This window comes from Aquila chrysaetos, chromosome 5, assembly GCF_900496995.4.
Source record: "Aquila chrysaetos chrysaetos chromosome 5, bAquChr1.4, whole genome shotgun sequence".
In the NCBI taxonomy this organism is placed as follows: Eukaryota; Metazoa; Chordata; class Aves; order Accipitriformes; family Accipitridae; genus Aquila; species Aquila chrysaetos.
Genome location: NC_044008.1, coordinates 5143457 through 5160807, shown reverse-complemented (window position 1 = coordinate 5160807; position 17351 = coordinate 5143457). Strand labels below are relative to the sequence as shown.

The following is a 17351-nucleotide window of genomic DNA, read 5'->3' as shown; positions in this document are numbered from 1 at the left end:
ACGAGCCAAGGGTCCTGGAAGGAGGGACAGTACATGATTGCTGAATGCTATTTTAGTAGAAACCGCTGAGAGTTAATGATCAGAGCACACTGGCTGAGATGCTATCCTACAGGGAGATCCCACATCATATCTTTTTTTTTAAAGCTATAAAATCATCCTCCTGTCCTCCCCCTGCAGAAGGGAGTTGCGCACCTCTGTCACACTGGCTCCAATCTTATCTCTAGAAGAGCTTTCCCGTGCGACTTGGGGAAAGCCATTTCATCATTCTGTGTCCTGGATTCCCTTCATACAAGAGGCTAATAGTTATTAATTATCCCCTTCTTCCCCAGCCTCTCTCTCAGCTTTTTGACTTACAAATGGCTCACATCAGGAGTCTCTCTGCCTGTAGGATCCTAATGCAGCAAAGCCCTGGTTTCAACTATACTGTTGTAGAAGAAAGAAATAAACTGGAGCCTACCTGTCCTCTGAATCCTCCATAAGGTGCTAAGAGTGTTGCCACCAGAAGTACCTAGGCAAAGTTCTAGGTTTTCCTTTAAACTAACATAATCTCTAAATGATTTGCTATTAATGCTTACTGGAGAAAATGGGATGTAGTACAGTATTTTGGAAATGCTTCTCTCTCAGAGTGAATTTCCAAGCTTCCGGGCACTACTGTAATACGTAAGAGTGACACTGCATTTACGCCTGCGATACAGAAGGTGAGGATGCGCATCCTGCACCCTAAAGATATGCACAGCCTATGTGAGGTCCTCCCGTGCTGTAACTAACACGGGAGTGAAATGTAGCAGCTGTTTAAATAGTGACCAGCAACATGATACAACAGTTTAAGTCCAGCAAGAGAAGAGCACCTTTTCCGTTAGAAACGGCGAGGTAGATTTACACTAGGAACCATTATAAAAACAGGAATTAAAAAAAGGAGAAAAATCATGCATATGTTGCAATTAAAGCACAGGAAGCTCTGTAATAAAAGCAAGTTTTAGGTGTTTTAAATGCTCTAAATGCAGATTTTTAAACTGCTACCCACTACAGATAAGCAAGGTGTCACCAACCAAGCTGGAACTTTGCCAGGACAGGAAGGATAACACCACTGCTCCTGTTCTTAATGGTATCTGCTGCTCTTCAATGATCAGAAACGGACTTCCATTTTACATTGCATCCAAAGCAGAAATTTCCAGTAGCACAGCAATCCTAGTCCTGCCCAGAGGTATGTCCATGTTCTTTTAGAGAATGTTGTTCCTACATTACGCTGGATGGGAGACTTTTCTAAAGGAATGAAGAAGTCTTAATGCTGCCAGATAGGGGCCAAGTCCAGAGCGTATGTCAAACAGACTAACGAACTACAGACTAATGAACTATCTACAGACTTCCTGAGTGCACAAACATTTGCAATTTCTGTATGCTGAGGAACCCAGAAAAGAGATTAGTGGACTCTCCACATTTCAAATGAGGGCTAAGTCAAATTCTTCATGTTGTATGAGGGTTTTGTACTTGACCTGACTGACAGCAAAATCTATGGTGAGTTTGACATTTGAGGTTTCAATTCAGCACTTCTGAAAGCATCTATGAAAAAATCTCCACCTCCAAAAATAAATGCTCTCGCTCAGTTAGCAGAAAATACCAAGTGGGATATAACTGGACTCGTTAGAAGAAACTTAAATATTGAACTGGGAACACAGAAATAAATTCAGTCCAAGTAGTAGTGTTTTCAGTTATTAACCCCTCAAAACACATGCATGGAAGCAAGGGCCGAATAAAGAGTAGATAAATAGAGAGGACCATCACAAGTCCAGGGACCATCAGCTGGAGAGGATGAGTCACCCAGCGGCTCAACGATCCAAGAGATGAACGTCACCGGCACCGGGACAAAACGCGGCAGTGTGTGTTACCTACCACGTAAGTACTGACGGTCTCCGTCACCACGCTCCTGACCGGAGCTTTGGAGCCTCCGGCTGCCGAGACGGCTGGAGAGGGTGGTGGGATGAGGACCGGCGAGACGGTGGGCTGTGGAGGAGGAGGAGCTGGAGCTGGAGGAGGGGTGACATGAACAGGAGCTGGTACCGGTGACGGCACGGGCGGAGGTGTTTTGGGCCGGCTCACGGGTGTAGAAGGTTTGACCTCTGGAGCTGGCACCACTTTGCTGATGACTCTGTCAAAATGAGACCAAAAATGAGGATTGTTAAGAGTTGATGGGAAAGAAAGCAACAATCGATCACCGACTAGACATAAAGAAAATATAGTGCAGCTAATTCGCATCACGTTTCAGTCAGTAAAGACGCTGGGTTTCAATCCAACACAAGGACTGTTGTCATTGCTACACCCATCCATGGGACAGGATAAAGCACCGAGCCATTACAAAGTGAACGCCAGCACAGCCTGAACCACTCTGTAGCTCTCTGTCATATAAATATTCTCTGTGGCTTTACTAAACCTTGTTTCATTAAGTTTTACTACATTAGCTCAATTTGTGGGAAATATTAGAAAGGAAAGTTAATCAGCTGTGAACAGCACTGATTTTAATCTTCAAACTGAGAGACAGTATCATCCTCTTAAGATCCTACATTAGGGGGTTCTCCAAATATTTGCTAGTTTGGTATTTCTTTCCCCAAATGTTTATGAAATCAGCAGTGGATCTAGTCAGGACAAATAAATGACGCACACTATATACTCAGCAGTTAAAATATTGCTACTTAGTCGAGTAGCTGAAGTAGACAGGATGTAGCTCTAGTAAATACACAGTATAGAATAATCTTGACCAGGAAGGGGGATACATACAGGACCCAACGTTTATTAATGAATGTTGATACACAGCGTTATTGATGTGCATGCAATTTAACGGACAAGACAGAAAAAGCCCTTACTACAAGGCTCTAGATTAGAAACATAAAGAGAAGGAAAAGGATGTTTTAGAAAACAAAACAAAAAAACCCTCAAACAAAACACAGGATAGGTCTATTTGTTTTACCACATTTTGGTAAATCATTTAACTAACTTATTTATATTTGAATGGTAACTGTGGGAGTGCAATTGATTTGTGATGGGACTGTAGGAAGAAGGCGATTTAAAGAAAGGTTAGACATTCCAGAGAGGAGGATATCTTAAGAAAGCAAAAAAACGGAGACATCAGTAGGAAAACCATGACGAAAATCAAATTCCAACAACTCCTGAGAACCAGGAAAGTCCAGCTCCACTGTCAATGGGAATTTTACATTCAACTTGAGAGTTTACTGCAACTCTCTTATGATATTCAAAAGGCAGTACCACTATGATCGGAGACATTGTCTGCATTTCAAGTCAATAATCCAAGCCATCATTTGAGAAGGGCTTGGAATTATACAGTATTTATGCTTGGCTGAGATAATAGAGTTTTTCTCCCAAGATATGCCACTTGCACTACTAAATCAGAACTGTGGCAAGTTATAGTAAACCCAGACTTAGTAAAAGGAAACAGAGCACTGGGTTTGGTACTCCCGCCTAACCTGCCAACTGTAGCATCACACCTACCTTCCACGACCTACTATGAGGACTAGGTGAAGAAAACCAAACCCAAGGCAGTTTAGAAACTTAGAGTGGAGCAGAATCTAAAAGGCTTTAGATGAATTTCCATCAGCAACACTGAAGACATTCACACCACTTGACGTCCTAGTGATTGCGTCAGGTACCTCATCTGGGAGGTCAGGCTCTATGTGTCAGTAACGTGCTAGACTGTGAGTCAAAGTACAGGACTCCTAATTTACGTTGTCTGTGACTTGCAGAAGGAAGGAAGTCCTATTATCAGGCCATCCTGGGAGCAACCTACACATCAGATCAAGCCTCTTTCTCCTGTTAGTGGGATACATCTGAAAACCCACTGTTATCTCCCACCAAGAAAGTCTTCTCTCTGGCTCTTGATGTCCACGATGCGTTTCTGGTTTAGTGGAAGTCTTAGTGGGAGGCTCCTTGGGGCTCTTGCCAGACTGGCCACCCCAACTCAGATGCTTCTTCTGTGCCTTCCTACTTCCACTGCTCCCACAGAGAGCCCTGGCTCCCAACGCTGAACGCCTAAGACCTTGGTCGGCAGCATGGTTTGCAAAGTCACCCTCACGACTTGAGAGCCAACTTTCAGTAAAAAAAGTCTTAGCAATAATAAAAGCGAGGAGAAGGACAGACAGCAAAATATTTGGCACAGCAGAAGTCATTTGGACGGTTTCAAACATCATTACTCCTTCTTTCCCTGCCTCACTCTTCTACCCCCTACAAGTAAACAGCCCTGCTATGAGTTCTTCAGGGAGTCAACCCTCCCCAAGTCTAGACTAAGAAATGTATTAGCTAGTAGGATTTTAAACACAACTTTGCACACAGTGTAAACAGTTTAAAAGCAGTATTAGCTAATACAATTTGAATAAGAGTGACCATGCCCAGCTAACATATGAAATTAAATTACACAGTTTCTTGGTCTAGATAAAGTCAGGTTCCCCTCCTGACAGGGTCTTCAAAGCCACTCTGCTAACAACTGCAGAAGCTACAAGGAATAACACATAAGACAACTTCCAAAACTACAAATATTCATTAGCGGGCGACACACACTCATCAATTGGCTGGTTTGCTTGAAGTGTGCAATTAGGACATGTTCAGTATATAGGGCAGCTTGTTTATCTTAGGTTTAGAGCTCAGTTATCAAAACAGGAGATCGGCATTTTGGAGCACGCTTGGGCCTACCACTCCCTTGGGCTAATAAAGTTCAGAGACTTCAGACTCCAGAGTGGAGAAATGAATGGCTTCGTGCTACACCATTAGAGGTGATGGAGTAATCTCAGTGAGGGTGGTTTAGCCTGTCCTCTGTCCCAAAGAAGGGGCTGCATACACGGCAATATGGAGGTGGGGAGAAATCAAAGGGAAATAGCAGTCCCACGACTAATAATTAATGTTACTTCAGACTTGGAGAGAAACCTAATATCAAAACACTATGTAAATGATGGCAAGATTTATGAGCTCTATTTTATAGACAGGAAAAGCGAGGCACAGAGCACGCTGCAAGTAGGCGGTACTCACTACAGCAAGGCTTCGAACCTCCTGGTACCTAGGTCCCTGCTAGGATTTAAACTCTACTTTTGGACATCACCATACATATCTCGTTACCTTCTTTCCCAAGTGTGCTTTTCATATGCTTCCAAAATCACCACTTGTATATTAAAAGTCTGTAAGTACAATACTAAATAAGACAAAATTTCACCTCCCTCGCCACCCCAATCCAAAAACTCTAAAACTGAGGCTGGGTTAGTATTTTTTGAGGTAAGCGAATACAAATGAACATCATCCACCATCAACACACTCAGAGGCCTGAGACAAGAATTACACTTCTCTGCAGGCTGCTTGCCTGACAATATATCACAAACACATTCTACACTGAAAGATAAAAAGTCAATTAAAGTTGTTTTTGAAGCAAAATCGTTCCTCCAGAATGAAGGGGTGTGAGAGAACCCTTGGAATAGATGTGGTAATAAAAGTCTCTATAAATCATAACTAAAGGCTACCACTCCCTTTAAGAAAAAAAACAGAATTAATGTAAACACTGTGTATCTGGTTGTGTGCAACCTAAATTCACTTTGGATTTCTTCTTAAATGCTAGCAGGAACTGTATTTCTTACACAACCTCGGTGCATTTATAATTGAACGCATGTAGCGATGCACCTCTTCATAACGATAGAGTGAATGAAAACCTATTTTAATCATTACTCCGGGGCAATCACCCCGTTCACAGCTACAGATCCAAACCCAAACAGGATGAAAATGAAGTGTCGACTTGCAGGCAAAGTGCAAATTCTACCAAGATTTTAAGTGTCGCAACAGGTCAGTTGATTTATAATCAGTTCTAACTGGCATGAGCCGTAACATGTTACATCTGGAGCAAAATGAGGCTCCAAGGTGTGAAATGGTTTCCTATCTTTGGAAGTAATTTATTTGATTTCATTCTGATCCTTACGGCTGAAAGCCCCATTGACTGCTTGATATAAACACAGGGAAAAGACATGTGCACCGAAAGGAAATGGCTTTTCAAAAATAGGATATGAGCCACAGGGCTGAGTGATTGCTACGGGTGATGAGCTCCAAAAAAACGCTGTATCAGGACTTTGAAAGGTCTAGTGAAAAATCACAGGAATCTTTGTTTCTCAAAGGCAGAGCTCCAAAGAAGCTGTTTCTCTGCCCAAAGGAAAAACAACATTTGAAAAGTCCTAATTCTTTTCTGAACCCATGACCCATTTTTAAGTAAGGAGCAGGAGCTAAAGGGGTCTTTGTATGTAGGAAAATGACACCATCACTGCACTGACGTAATCAAAACTAGTACAACTCACTTGGATTATTACCAGTGGTATTATTATCTATTAGTATTGCTATTCCCTTTTTGATATAAGTTCCTCAATGCTAGAAAGTTAAGTGGTGTGACTATTTTATCACTGCAACAGTCTCACACCTGGAACTGAGATTGTTGCACCAGAAAAAAACGGAATAGTCTTAAGACCTATGGGTAAGAGTGTCAAAACCACCCAGGGGAATTAGGAAGATTTCCATATGGTTTAGATTCTTCACAGATTAGAGGTGATTTTGAAAATTTTATTCCAACCCTGGAGAAGAATCAGTGTAATTTAAGCTCTGTAATGTAGGCTAATTCCCATATTACTTTTAGAAAGGGAAATTTAGTTTTTATCACTTTTGCCCTGCTGAATATTTTATTCTGTGCTAACAGGTCATATTGGCAAATACAAGCTTCACAAATACACACTATGACCAACTCATGCATTTGCAGAGTGCCAAAATGTATCAAACCCCCAGCGGAGCCCCTAGAAATTTTGCAAGTGGAAAGACTTCAGTGCTTAAACTTGAAATTAAAAAAATATAAATATTTTCATGTGATAAATTGCCTGCAAAGTGATATTCTTCTCTATCAAGGAAAATAAACTTTGAACACTTATTCCAAGATATCAGCCATTTTTGTGGACGCTGCCTGGTCTCACACAAACAGCACAACTTCCACCTAAGCGTGTTGACCTTCAATGGTGCACATGGACCTCAACAGCCCACTCTCCATTTCATTACTACGGCAAAACCCCTCAAACATCCCTTCCCGGGCAAATGAGTCTAGTGATTTTACAGGCATCGTGTCATCTAATCCCATTCGCAAGTTTATTGAGCTTCACCTTAAAACCGGTTTAGCTTTTTGTTCCCACCATTACCCTGTTCCAGAATCTCCCCGCTCTGATGGCACAGCAACCTCTTCTAATTTCCAGCCTACATTCATAGCCAATTAAGTCCCATTTGGTTTTTGTGCCAACGTTGTTCTTTAGCTTAAATTGCTTTCTCCCGCCAAAATGTTTACTTGCCTAAGGTATTTGTAGCCAGCAATCATATCCCCTCTTCACGTGCCAGACTAAACACACAAAGTTGCTCCCCTCTCCTATCATAACACGGGCTCCCCTATGCTCCCCCTAACAGTGCTCCAAGCCTTTCTCTGCACCCGCTCTTCCCAATTCATCCTTCCTGAAGACAAGCTGCCTTCAAGAATTGAATATAACATTTCAGATGAAGTATCAACAGGTTCTCATATGATGGCCTGGACACTTTCACTATCTCTGCTAAAATTACCTCTTGCAATGCATCCTACGGTTACACTTGTATTATGTTGGCAACTCTTGTTCTGTGATCAACTAACGATCCCTCACCCACTTAATGCACCTACCATAGCGATACACCTACCGATCAGCTCTTCACTTCTGGCTGAAGTTTCTATTGGTACACTTCAAATGCAAAGCCTTAACGGCAATTTTTCATTTACTGAATTAAATACCATTTTTCCCTTCAAGGGGATCCAGTTCTTTCCAGACAATCATCAGATCCTCATTTGTACTGACACACTCCTTCAACCTTACTGCCAACAAAAACCATCAGTGTTCTACCTCCTTCTGTGACAAAATTTTAAATGAAATTATTAAATCAAACTAGCCCTGAAATACATCCTTGAGCACATTCACTAGTAACCTCCTCTCTGGTTATATAAGCTCTCTTACAACTCTCAGTTGCTACTTTCCTTTGAGCTAGTTCCTTACTGCTGAGCAGTTTCTCTGCTAATCCCATCTTTGCCAGCTTCACTATGAATGTCCTGCATGATAGTATTAAACATTTTCCTGAAATCCAGTTCGAATTTGCCATCTTCTATTCATCCAGAAGAGAGCATTCCTTCTTTCAATGGTAGGACAGATGTCAACTTTATTCCAACTACTCACGTGCCAGTGTCTCACCTCTTCTCCGCCGCAGCTGCGACTTTCCCTTGGAGGGGAAGCGATTTGATCCTGCACCCAGAGACGGCTTCCCCAGTCCAGAAGAAATCACTCCGCAGTGGGAGGTGGAGGCAGCTGCTCTCAGCATTGGTGGTGGAAACAAATACCCAAGATGCACGGCAAAAAATCAGCTGTTGCCAGCTGCATCTCTTGCAGGGACTGCCAACTGGACTAGGCTAGCCTAGAAAATCAGTTGCTTATCAAAGATTGGTATCAAGCCTGTTGGTATGGTTTACTTCTGTTCTGTGTTTTATTCCATTTCTTCCAAGCCTTTAATCACCTCTTCCTCCAAAATTTGTTTTATAATTATGTGCACTGCTGTCAGTGGGTGTCTAAATCACTTTCCCTTTCTTCCCTTCTTCAGCACTTCTATTTATTCTATTATTTATTAAAAATAGATCTAACAAACATTGCATTTTAAAATAAAAAGAAATATATTAAAAATTACCTGTCACTGAGTCTGCAAATTCACGACCCAGTTCTTCTAGAACTTGGGAGAAAGATTATCCCATTCCTTGACTTCAGCACGTAAAGGTCCCTATATGTTACTTCCCAGTTCATTATGGTAATTTCCACCACTGTCAACCTACTGCTGTTATCCATCTTGTCCCAGTTCTCAGTAGAGAATGAACATAGGATCATAAGGAAAGTATTCTTTCTGGTCTTTGCTCATACCGATATCATCCTTCATCTTCTCCCTGTCTTCATTTCCATGGTCCATCTTCTTCCCTTCTTTTCCTATTTGCTCAATATCCTTCACAACATTTAATTCAGCTTGACTTCTGCCAAGCCTGACTTCACCTCCACAGACTTTGGCCTTGAAGACGTAACTTCTTTGCTAACAGACTTTTTCTCCTAGAGGTATGATGCTTATTCCTAACATCCTTTTGGAAGGTGTTATTCACACAATTCACTCTGTAGTCATCTTGCTACAAGTGCCCCCTTCCCACAGGCAGAAAACACCACTTTTGAATCCATTAGGTCTTCAGTCCAGCTGACATTTCAAGGTAACTCCTTTGGTTTATGGGCATTTGCACTCTTGAAATTGAATTACAGGTTTTCTACTGTTTATTTTTCCATTACTTTAAGTGAAACAGAGTTCTGCCCTTGGCCTCCGCCCTCCGTATCTGTTACAGCAGGGTATTTCTCCCAACAACCACAAACACCCTTCTGCCGATGACTCCTAAATCTCCCTCCCGTTCTTTCTCACCATTCTGACTTACATCTCCGGATGGTTCATCGCCAGTCTGACAAAACAAAACTGAGCTGGTAGCGTGGCGTCTTGGTATCTTTCATCTTCTTTCCTCTCTTATCATCAATAACAAGCTGCTCAGAGCTTCGATGTGAAAACCACCTGGCATTATCCCCTTCTGCTGAGCTCTCAACAGCAAAACCAGAAGCTGGTAAAACATGTTTATGCCAATAAGCTCTTTGCAAACTTTCTCTTATGTGTTCCTTGCAAACTGCCCTTTATTGTCATTTGTTTTGGGCTATGTTATGGGATGCATGATCTAGAAGCTTGCCCATAAACCAATCCTACAGCTACTCTCTTTAATGAGAACTAATGTAGAATACGAATTTTATTAACTACCACAAAATTATGCCAGCAAACTGTAATTTCCAGCTTGTTACTGAGACGTGTTTTTGAAAGAACCAAGCGAGCCGGTCAGTCCTGAACTTGGAGGCTCCGTACAGCTAGAGATCAATTGCTCGCAGGACAAGTCTACTAAATTCAGGTAGGACCACCTTTTTCTTTTGTGTCTATGGATGGCTACTTCTTTACGGCTCTCTTGCCCACATCCAGCTCCCAGGAACTATAACATGAATCCTTGGGTCTGTACAGTTTCCTCACTTTTGTGTAAAAACTTCAAGAAAAGAGTGAATAAAAAGAAGCACCTCTGTCAAAGACAAGAACAAATCAGTATCTTGCAGTCATCTTCTACGGAGCAAAGTCTATTTTTTAAACAAATACCCATCTGCCTTTCTAATCTTTCACACATATTTGGTCGGTTTCTGTTGTGCTTTATAAGGGCAGCTGCTCATGCCCATTTAGACAAGCAATTTGCTTATGTGTCTAAACCTGCCTGAAGTATTTTTTTTTTTTTTTTTTTTTTTTTTTTTTAATTGTGGTATACAGTGTACAATTTTTTTACTCTTGAGCAATAAGCAGCAAAATCAAAGAATCTCACAGTAAGTTGTTTTGTTTTCTAATGACTCAAGCCTTTTTACGGATTCACTTTTGGAGTCATCACCCACTGTGGCCAGCAGCAAAATGAAAATAATTTGCCACAGCCTACCACCTTCCATAAACAGGATGAATAATTAGTTGGGGTGGCTTCAGTAATTAAAAAAAAAAAAAAAAGAAGAAGAAAAAAGCTAAGGACTACATCTGAAGTTGGAAATAACTCACACTCAAGGAAGAAAAAACTTCTAAATCACCTCTAGAAATATAAACAAAAATGATCATTTACTTGTTTTGGTAAAAGGGATATGGTATTCTTCATTTTTTGCATGTAAAAGCTGCAATCCTGCAGCAAGGGAGAGGCTGGGGAACCTCCACTGAAGTGAAGGAGACTTTTGGATGGATACAAGACCACACATGGGGATTTTACTGCAGGATCAGGGCCAATATGTTACACTAAAAAAGAACAATTGGGAAGGGGATATGAATCATACCCAAGACAATATCTTCATTAAAATACATTCAGCATTTAAAAAGGCATTGAAAATCAGTCCTCCAGCTCTTACAATTTAAAAGACTACAGAACAGAAAAATGTGGGTATGTATATACACACACAAACACACACAAAGATTTATGAAAGCTGTAAAGATCACTGGAATTCCTTAAGCACACCTCTGCAGCCTTGCAGAGGAGCAAGATCATTTCCCATTACTTTGCCTCCTCACTTAGATGGTCTATTGATCATATAAAAAAATTATTTCACCGTTAGGCGCTCTTTTCTGTCTCACAGCAAAAGTTGGATTGACACCCAGAGCATTAATTCTGTTAACACACGGTTAACACAGTCTTTCTCTGCTAAGTGCTACACTGTAAAATAATTGGGATACTCATTAGTACTGCAATAAACACAGACTTTTGCTGCCCGGACTCTATTGTTTAATTTTTCCAAACAGTGGTTTATCCTTCTACATTTTTCTCCCTGAAGTATCACTTTTTCTCTCCTCTTTAATTCCACAGTAAGTTCTCCTCCAGAGCTTTCTGTTGAATAAGCAACGTCTCGCAGGGTAACCAACACCGCCCACAGCTGTGTCCCACAATAGCCCCATGCTGCTTGCATTACGTCTTTTGGAGGATTTGGTCACGGTGCCTTAACTGCTCCAAACACTGCTCTTATTCATAAAAACGTGCGGAAGGAGGGGCTTCCAGCAGGATTCCTTTACCTGTTTCCCCACCACAAAACAGTGAAATAAATGGAATGGGTCATGAGCTACTTGGCCAGTAATGCAAACCTACGGCTTGACAAGTCAATAAAAAGCCAATCCTTTCCTCCCCAGCCACACGTAGGGAGCCAAGGCTAGAGGCAAACAATTTGGGTATGCCTACACAGGGAGGTTAATGAACCCCATTATTCAGCTATTGTGGGCAAACACTATGAAGACAGTCATCTAAATTATCAAAGTCTGAGTAGCTCTCCACTAAATAGCACTCAAAAGTTCAAAAGTTTCTTCACATGGCCTGATTTATCTGTACGAGAACAACCCTATTAAAAATGAAAGATCCTGAATATCTACCAAAGATGATACTTTAAAAATAAGATGCATTCTTGGAAACTACATAGGGCAGAATTCTAGTTTAATTTAAGCTAATAGCAAAGTCCTGTCTTAGGTATCTAGCCTTTTTTCACAACTCCCGGGGAGTTTGAGCAGTTTTCAAAAAATACATATTCATGTTGCAGCAGCAACTACAGTGAGCTTAGGGGAATACCACCATGGTCCTTGCCTAATTTGTTGTCTTCAACCAGGTCAATAAAAAGCTATTGATGGGTTTGCTAATACCGTCGTCTTCTCTCCTCCCTTGGTACCATTACCTTTATAAAGTCTGATTGTGTATGTATGTGTGTACTTTTCCCAAGAAAATTCACTCTCTGGAGAGTCTGCAGCTCGACTCTTACATAAATTAAAGCTTGTTGCAGATAGAAGATCCATCATTTAGGCATCTGGTTTTTGGAGAACATTACACTATAATAAACTTGGTGGTACTCTGCATGCTGCAGGTTAGATAATGAAGTTTTACAGAATTTCAAAAAGTATGAATAAAGAACTGTTTTAGTGCAATTCTGTTGCCCAGCTGTGGTTGCACTTAAAATAACAAATTCTTGAGCACGTAGCAGTGATGACCCAAACCATGTAAATTTATGAAAACTAAACTCCTCCAACAGTCCAGCTGTGTTTCAGGTAGGGTTATAGCTTCAATGTGGAGATTTTCTCAAGCTGCATTTCCTTTCAGGCTTTCATTTTTTCAGACACATGCTATTTTGCCTATTTATAAAAATACGTGCTATGAGCACCTTACTGCAGTAGAAGTTCTTAGGTGGACGATCACAGAAACTCGGTGTAATAAAACAGAAAGCGACAGGACAGGTTCCGGTTTGGTCTATATTGCCACTTGGCTTTGAGATTCCCTACAAAGGATGTCAGCTAGCTATGCTGGTGCCTTTTGTCATGGGGATATCATGCAGTCGAGTGAGCCTCCAAACGAATGTAAGTTAGGCCTTGGACTGATAATATCCTACCAAGCGATAAAAAGCTTTAGTGGAGTCAATTAAATACCTGGATAACAAAAATTTTTCTATCCCTTAATCCTTTTAGGATTTTATTTTACAATCCACAGGTTATTTAATATACATTTTTTTATAAACACATACGCATATGTATCTGAGCATGTGTGCGATCTGGTTTTGGAGAAAGTCACGTATCTACTTGCTTTAAAAATATGTAAGATAAGGGGCAACTTCATTAGAGCAGCAGGTCAGGTTTACAAGTTAAACACTGTTAAAAGACCTGTCTTTCCCCTTCTCATGTCTTGTTTCCAGGTTCCCTGCCGATGGCAGAGCTATGATATGATGCAGTACAAGTCTGGAGCAAAAGCCTGAAATTTTAAGGTAGATCTGGAGACCTGATTTCACAAAAAATATACATCCTGCTTCTAAGTCACAGAAGCACTGAAACAGCAACCGGTGAGTGGTACTCTGCTTTGTGGTCTGGCACTAGTGTCAGAAGCCATGTGTTTTTTCTTAAAAACTGTATTTAAAAGTAGAATCAATTTATCTGAAGTATTAAAAATTACAGCATGTACTTTTGCTGAAGTTTATGTCAACTGTGGTAGTAGCTGGAATGTCAACACCTCATCAATAGATATGCTTTTTAAAAACTTATGGGTATAAAAAATGATTGTGCTTAAGAAAAAATAACTAGACAAAAAGAAACCATGGTGCAATTGAATAAAAGTATTAAATTCTGCTCATCATTTGCAGTCAATTTAAAATTTAGAAGTCTATACTAGCTGTGGTTTTTTGTTTTGTTTTGTTTTTTTAAAAAAAGATAGCATCTCTAGTTCCTTCCTATACTAACTCAGTTAGCAATCTACCTTGATAACACTGGAGTGGAAAAAAAAAACCAGTGAAAAACCCTTCCAACATATCATTCAAATCATATCTAAAAAGGTGGTCATAAATATTTTAGAACCCAAGCAAACCAATAAGAGCTAGGCCCATTAAGGATAAGATCTTTTACAACAAATTAAATAAAACAATTTATTGAAGCCTGGACTTGAGATAAACTAGATTTACTAGCTGACCTTTTATTCATTTAAAGAACAAAATTAGCTCTAATTGCATTAGAATGGAATCCAGTAAATTTCTTCTAATGTGGCATCCATGCAAGTATTGCTGTAATTGTTTACAACTAAGATGGAAATGCTTTGATTATAATCTACTTTCTTCTTGTTTTACTGTGCAGTTAAAACACTGGCAAAAAAAAGCTAAAGTAGAACAGTTTTTCCAATGTGAGTTTATCCACCTTTCAGCAACAGTACATTTTTGTGTCTATTAACCTAGCGTTATTAATAGCCGTCTCTTTTGAACTGATGTGTGTTGTAAGAATATTTGCACACCAGACAAGCTCGAATGCAGGTATCACTTTGAATCTAGGAGCAATATGTACTCGTCTTCACAGAAACAAGAAAGAAGGAGACTTCTCTGACACTACCATCACTACTTTGTACGTTGGTCCAAGCAGAGGAGCCAAGAAGTGAAATGATAGAGAAGAAACAGTTTGCTACACTGCAAAGGCATTTCCCTGACCACTGCTGCATTATTTGAGTAAACTTGTGTTGCCGTTGTTGTGCTGCGTTTATGGTATGACATGAATCTCCATTTCAAGCACCATCAATCTGACAGTTTTTCTTCAGACACCCGAAAGACTTCATGGGCTCACCAATATCTGTAAGTAGTTCCATTAAAGACAATGTTTTATATGAAGTTCCCTCAAACAAACCAACCTCCAGTTGAATAGGTACTTAAGTACTTCCAAAAGCCTCCAAACAGCTCTTCTCTCTAACAGAGGAAATTGAAATAACTCATTACTCCATCTAGTTTTTACTCATCAAATTCTATGAATCCCCCAAAACTTTTCTCATACCTCTCCACAGCTGTATTGGCTTTGCATGGCAAGGTTTTGTTAGCGGGGGGGTTACAGGGGTGGCTTCTGTGAGAAGCTGCTAGAAGCTTCCCCCATGTCCGACAGAGCCAATGCCAGCCGGCTCCAAGACGGACCCGCCGCTGGCCAAGGCCGAGCCCATCAGTGACGGTGGTAGTGCCTCTGGGAGAACAGATTTAAGAAGGGAAAAACAGTTGGGACAGACAGAAACAGCAGCCAGAGAGAGGAGTGAGATGTGAAAGCAACAGCCCTGCAGACCCCCAGGTCGGTGAAGAAGGAGGGGAGGAGATGCTCCAGGCGCTGGAGCAGAGATTCCCCTGCAGCCCGTGAGGAAGACCACGGTGAGGCAGGCTGTCCCCCTGCAGCCCAGGGAGGTCCACGGGGGAGCAGATCTCCACCTGCAGCCCGGGAACAGAGGACCCCACGCCGGAGCAGGGGGATGCCCGAAGGAGGCTGTGACCCCGTGGGAAGCCCGCGCTGGAGCAGGCTCCTGGCAGGACCTGTGGCCCCGTGGAGAGAGGAGCCCATGCTGGAGCAGTCTGTGCCTGAAGGACTGCAGCCCAGGGGAGGAACCGATGCTGGAGCAGTTTGTGAAGAACTGCAGCCTGTGGGAGGGACCCACACTGGGGCAGGGGAAGAGTGAGGAGTCCTGCCCCTGAGGAGGAAGGAGCGGCAGAGACAACGTGTGATGAACTGATCCCAACCCCCATTCCCCGTCCCTCTGCACCGCTGGAGAGGAGGAGGGAGAGAATTCGGGAGTGAAGTTAAGCCTGGGAAGAAGGGAGGGGTGGGGGGAAGGTGTTTCAAGATCTGGTTTTATCTCCCATTATCCTACTCTGATTTGATTGGTCATAAATTAAACTAATTTCCCCAAGTCAAGTCTGTTTTGCCCGTGATGGTAATTGGTGAGTGATCTCTCCCTGTCCTTATCTTGAGCCATGATGCTTTCGTTATATTTTCTCTCCCCTGTCCAGATGAGGAGGAGAGTGATAGAGCGGCTTTGGTGGGCACCCGGTGTCCAGCCAGGATCAACCCACCACAATGGCAATTCATGGTATTCTCAAACAATCCCGTGCTAGTAAACTCCAGAGACATGCTAACTGAATCACAACATTTCTATATGATAATTGCCAGATATTCAGAACTCCATTACCAACACAGGTGAAATGTAAGTTTAATTTTCCCTCACCATAACACGTCACAAAAGCTTTTGTTTCTGCCTGTTACCAGCTGCTTAGAAGGCTGACGATCCTACTATGGTCTTTTCAACTAATAACTTTAAATAGAGGTCGCAGAGACTTCTGGTATTACTTCAGAGGTCCAAGCCACACACGCAGCTATGTAATGCTTTGCCTCAGAGGCACACCACTCCTTTTCATAACGATCACAACACATGAAAATTAAAATATGCTCTGAGTTCAGGCTGAATATTAATTGTTGAGGATGAAAGCAAAAGTATTATTTAGAGTAGGACAGCTCCACTGCGAGCCCTGCCGCATTAGACATCGGATCGACACACAACACAAAACAGTTCCCAGAGCCACGTGGCGCGAACTGTGTAACGGCAAATTTCTTCCTGGATTTTGCCTTGGAAAACTATGACAAATCCTAAAAGCTATTACAAAGCTCTGTAAGTTCTTGTTTGCCATCAGCCAGAAGGTGCAACTGGGTGATACAGCCATTACACTGGGAGAACTTTAGGGTGCCAGTATGGTGGGCAGTGAGGAGATATTTAAGGTAGAAAAGGGAAACTAGTAAGCAAAGAGATGGAATACTAATGACTCAAACCTCGTTTGGTCATGCATCCTAAAGCAATCTCAAGGACCAGCGTCACGTGGAGAAGATGAAGTTCCCCTCCTAGACGCAGTACAGATGCTGCAGGGAGCTGCAGCAAAACCACTTTTTAGCATTTCCTACCAGCTGCCTCCAGGACTCCCCCGCCCCTGAAGATCTCGGCCTTGGTGTTTAATTCTCCCCTAATTTGTCTAGAAACTTTGAGCTAAGTCAGCTTTGTGTATCTCCCATCCTGGAGTCAGGGTTTAAACTCTAGGCTCTGCTGTGCTAAGGATCACAATGCTTGAGGTCCTCAGTTGGAGGTCAGGGTGCCACTAAAGATGCACAAAAGAAACTGGGATTGAAGCGAGTTTCCCAAAAGGCCATAAAACAAGATTTCAGTATCTCTGACCCACCATGGGCTGGCAGGGCTGATGATGATGTACCCATATGATTTGTAGCAAGCAGATGGAGTCTGAAGTCCCTTCTCAAAATGTGTGTGGGTATGAGAAAGACTGGGGTGAGATAAGACGGGAAGCAAAACCAACTCTCTGGTGCTAAAATATGGCTTCAGAAGTTTAATTTAGAAG

General features: G+C 41.8%; 1 protein-coding gene across 1 annotated transcript in view; it reads right to left on the bottom strand.

The window, feature by feature from the left end:
• TAF3 (TATA-box binding protein associated factor 3) overlaps positions 1-17351 on the bottom strand; it is a 121047-nt gene that overhangs the window by 4717 nt on the left and 98979 nt on the right. The window contains exon 5 of the mRNA XM_030014787.1: positions 1891-2146. Coding sequence (XP_029870647.1) covers positions 1891-2146 — 256 coding nt within the window. The remainder of the gene's footprint in view (positions 1-1890; positions 2147-17351) is intronic.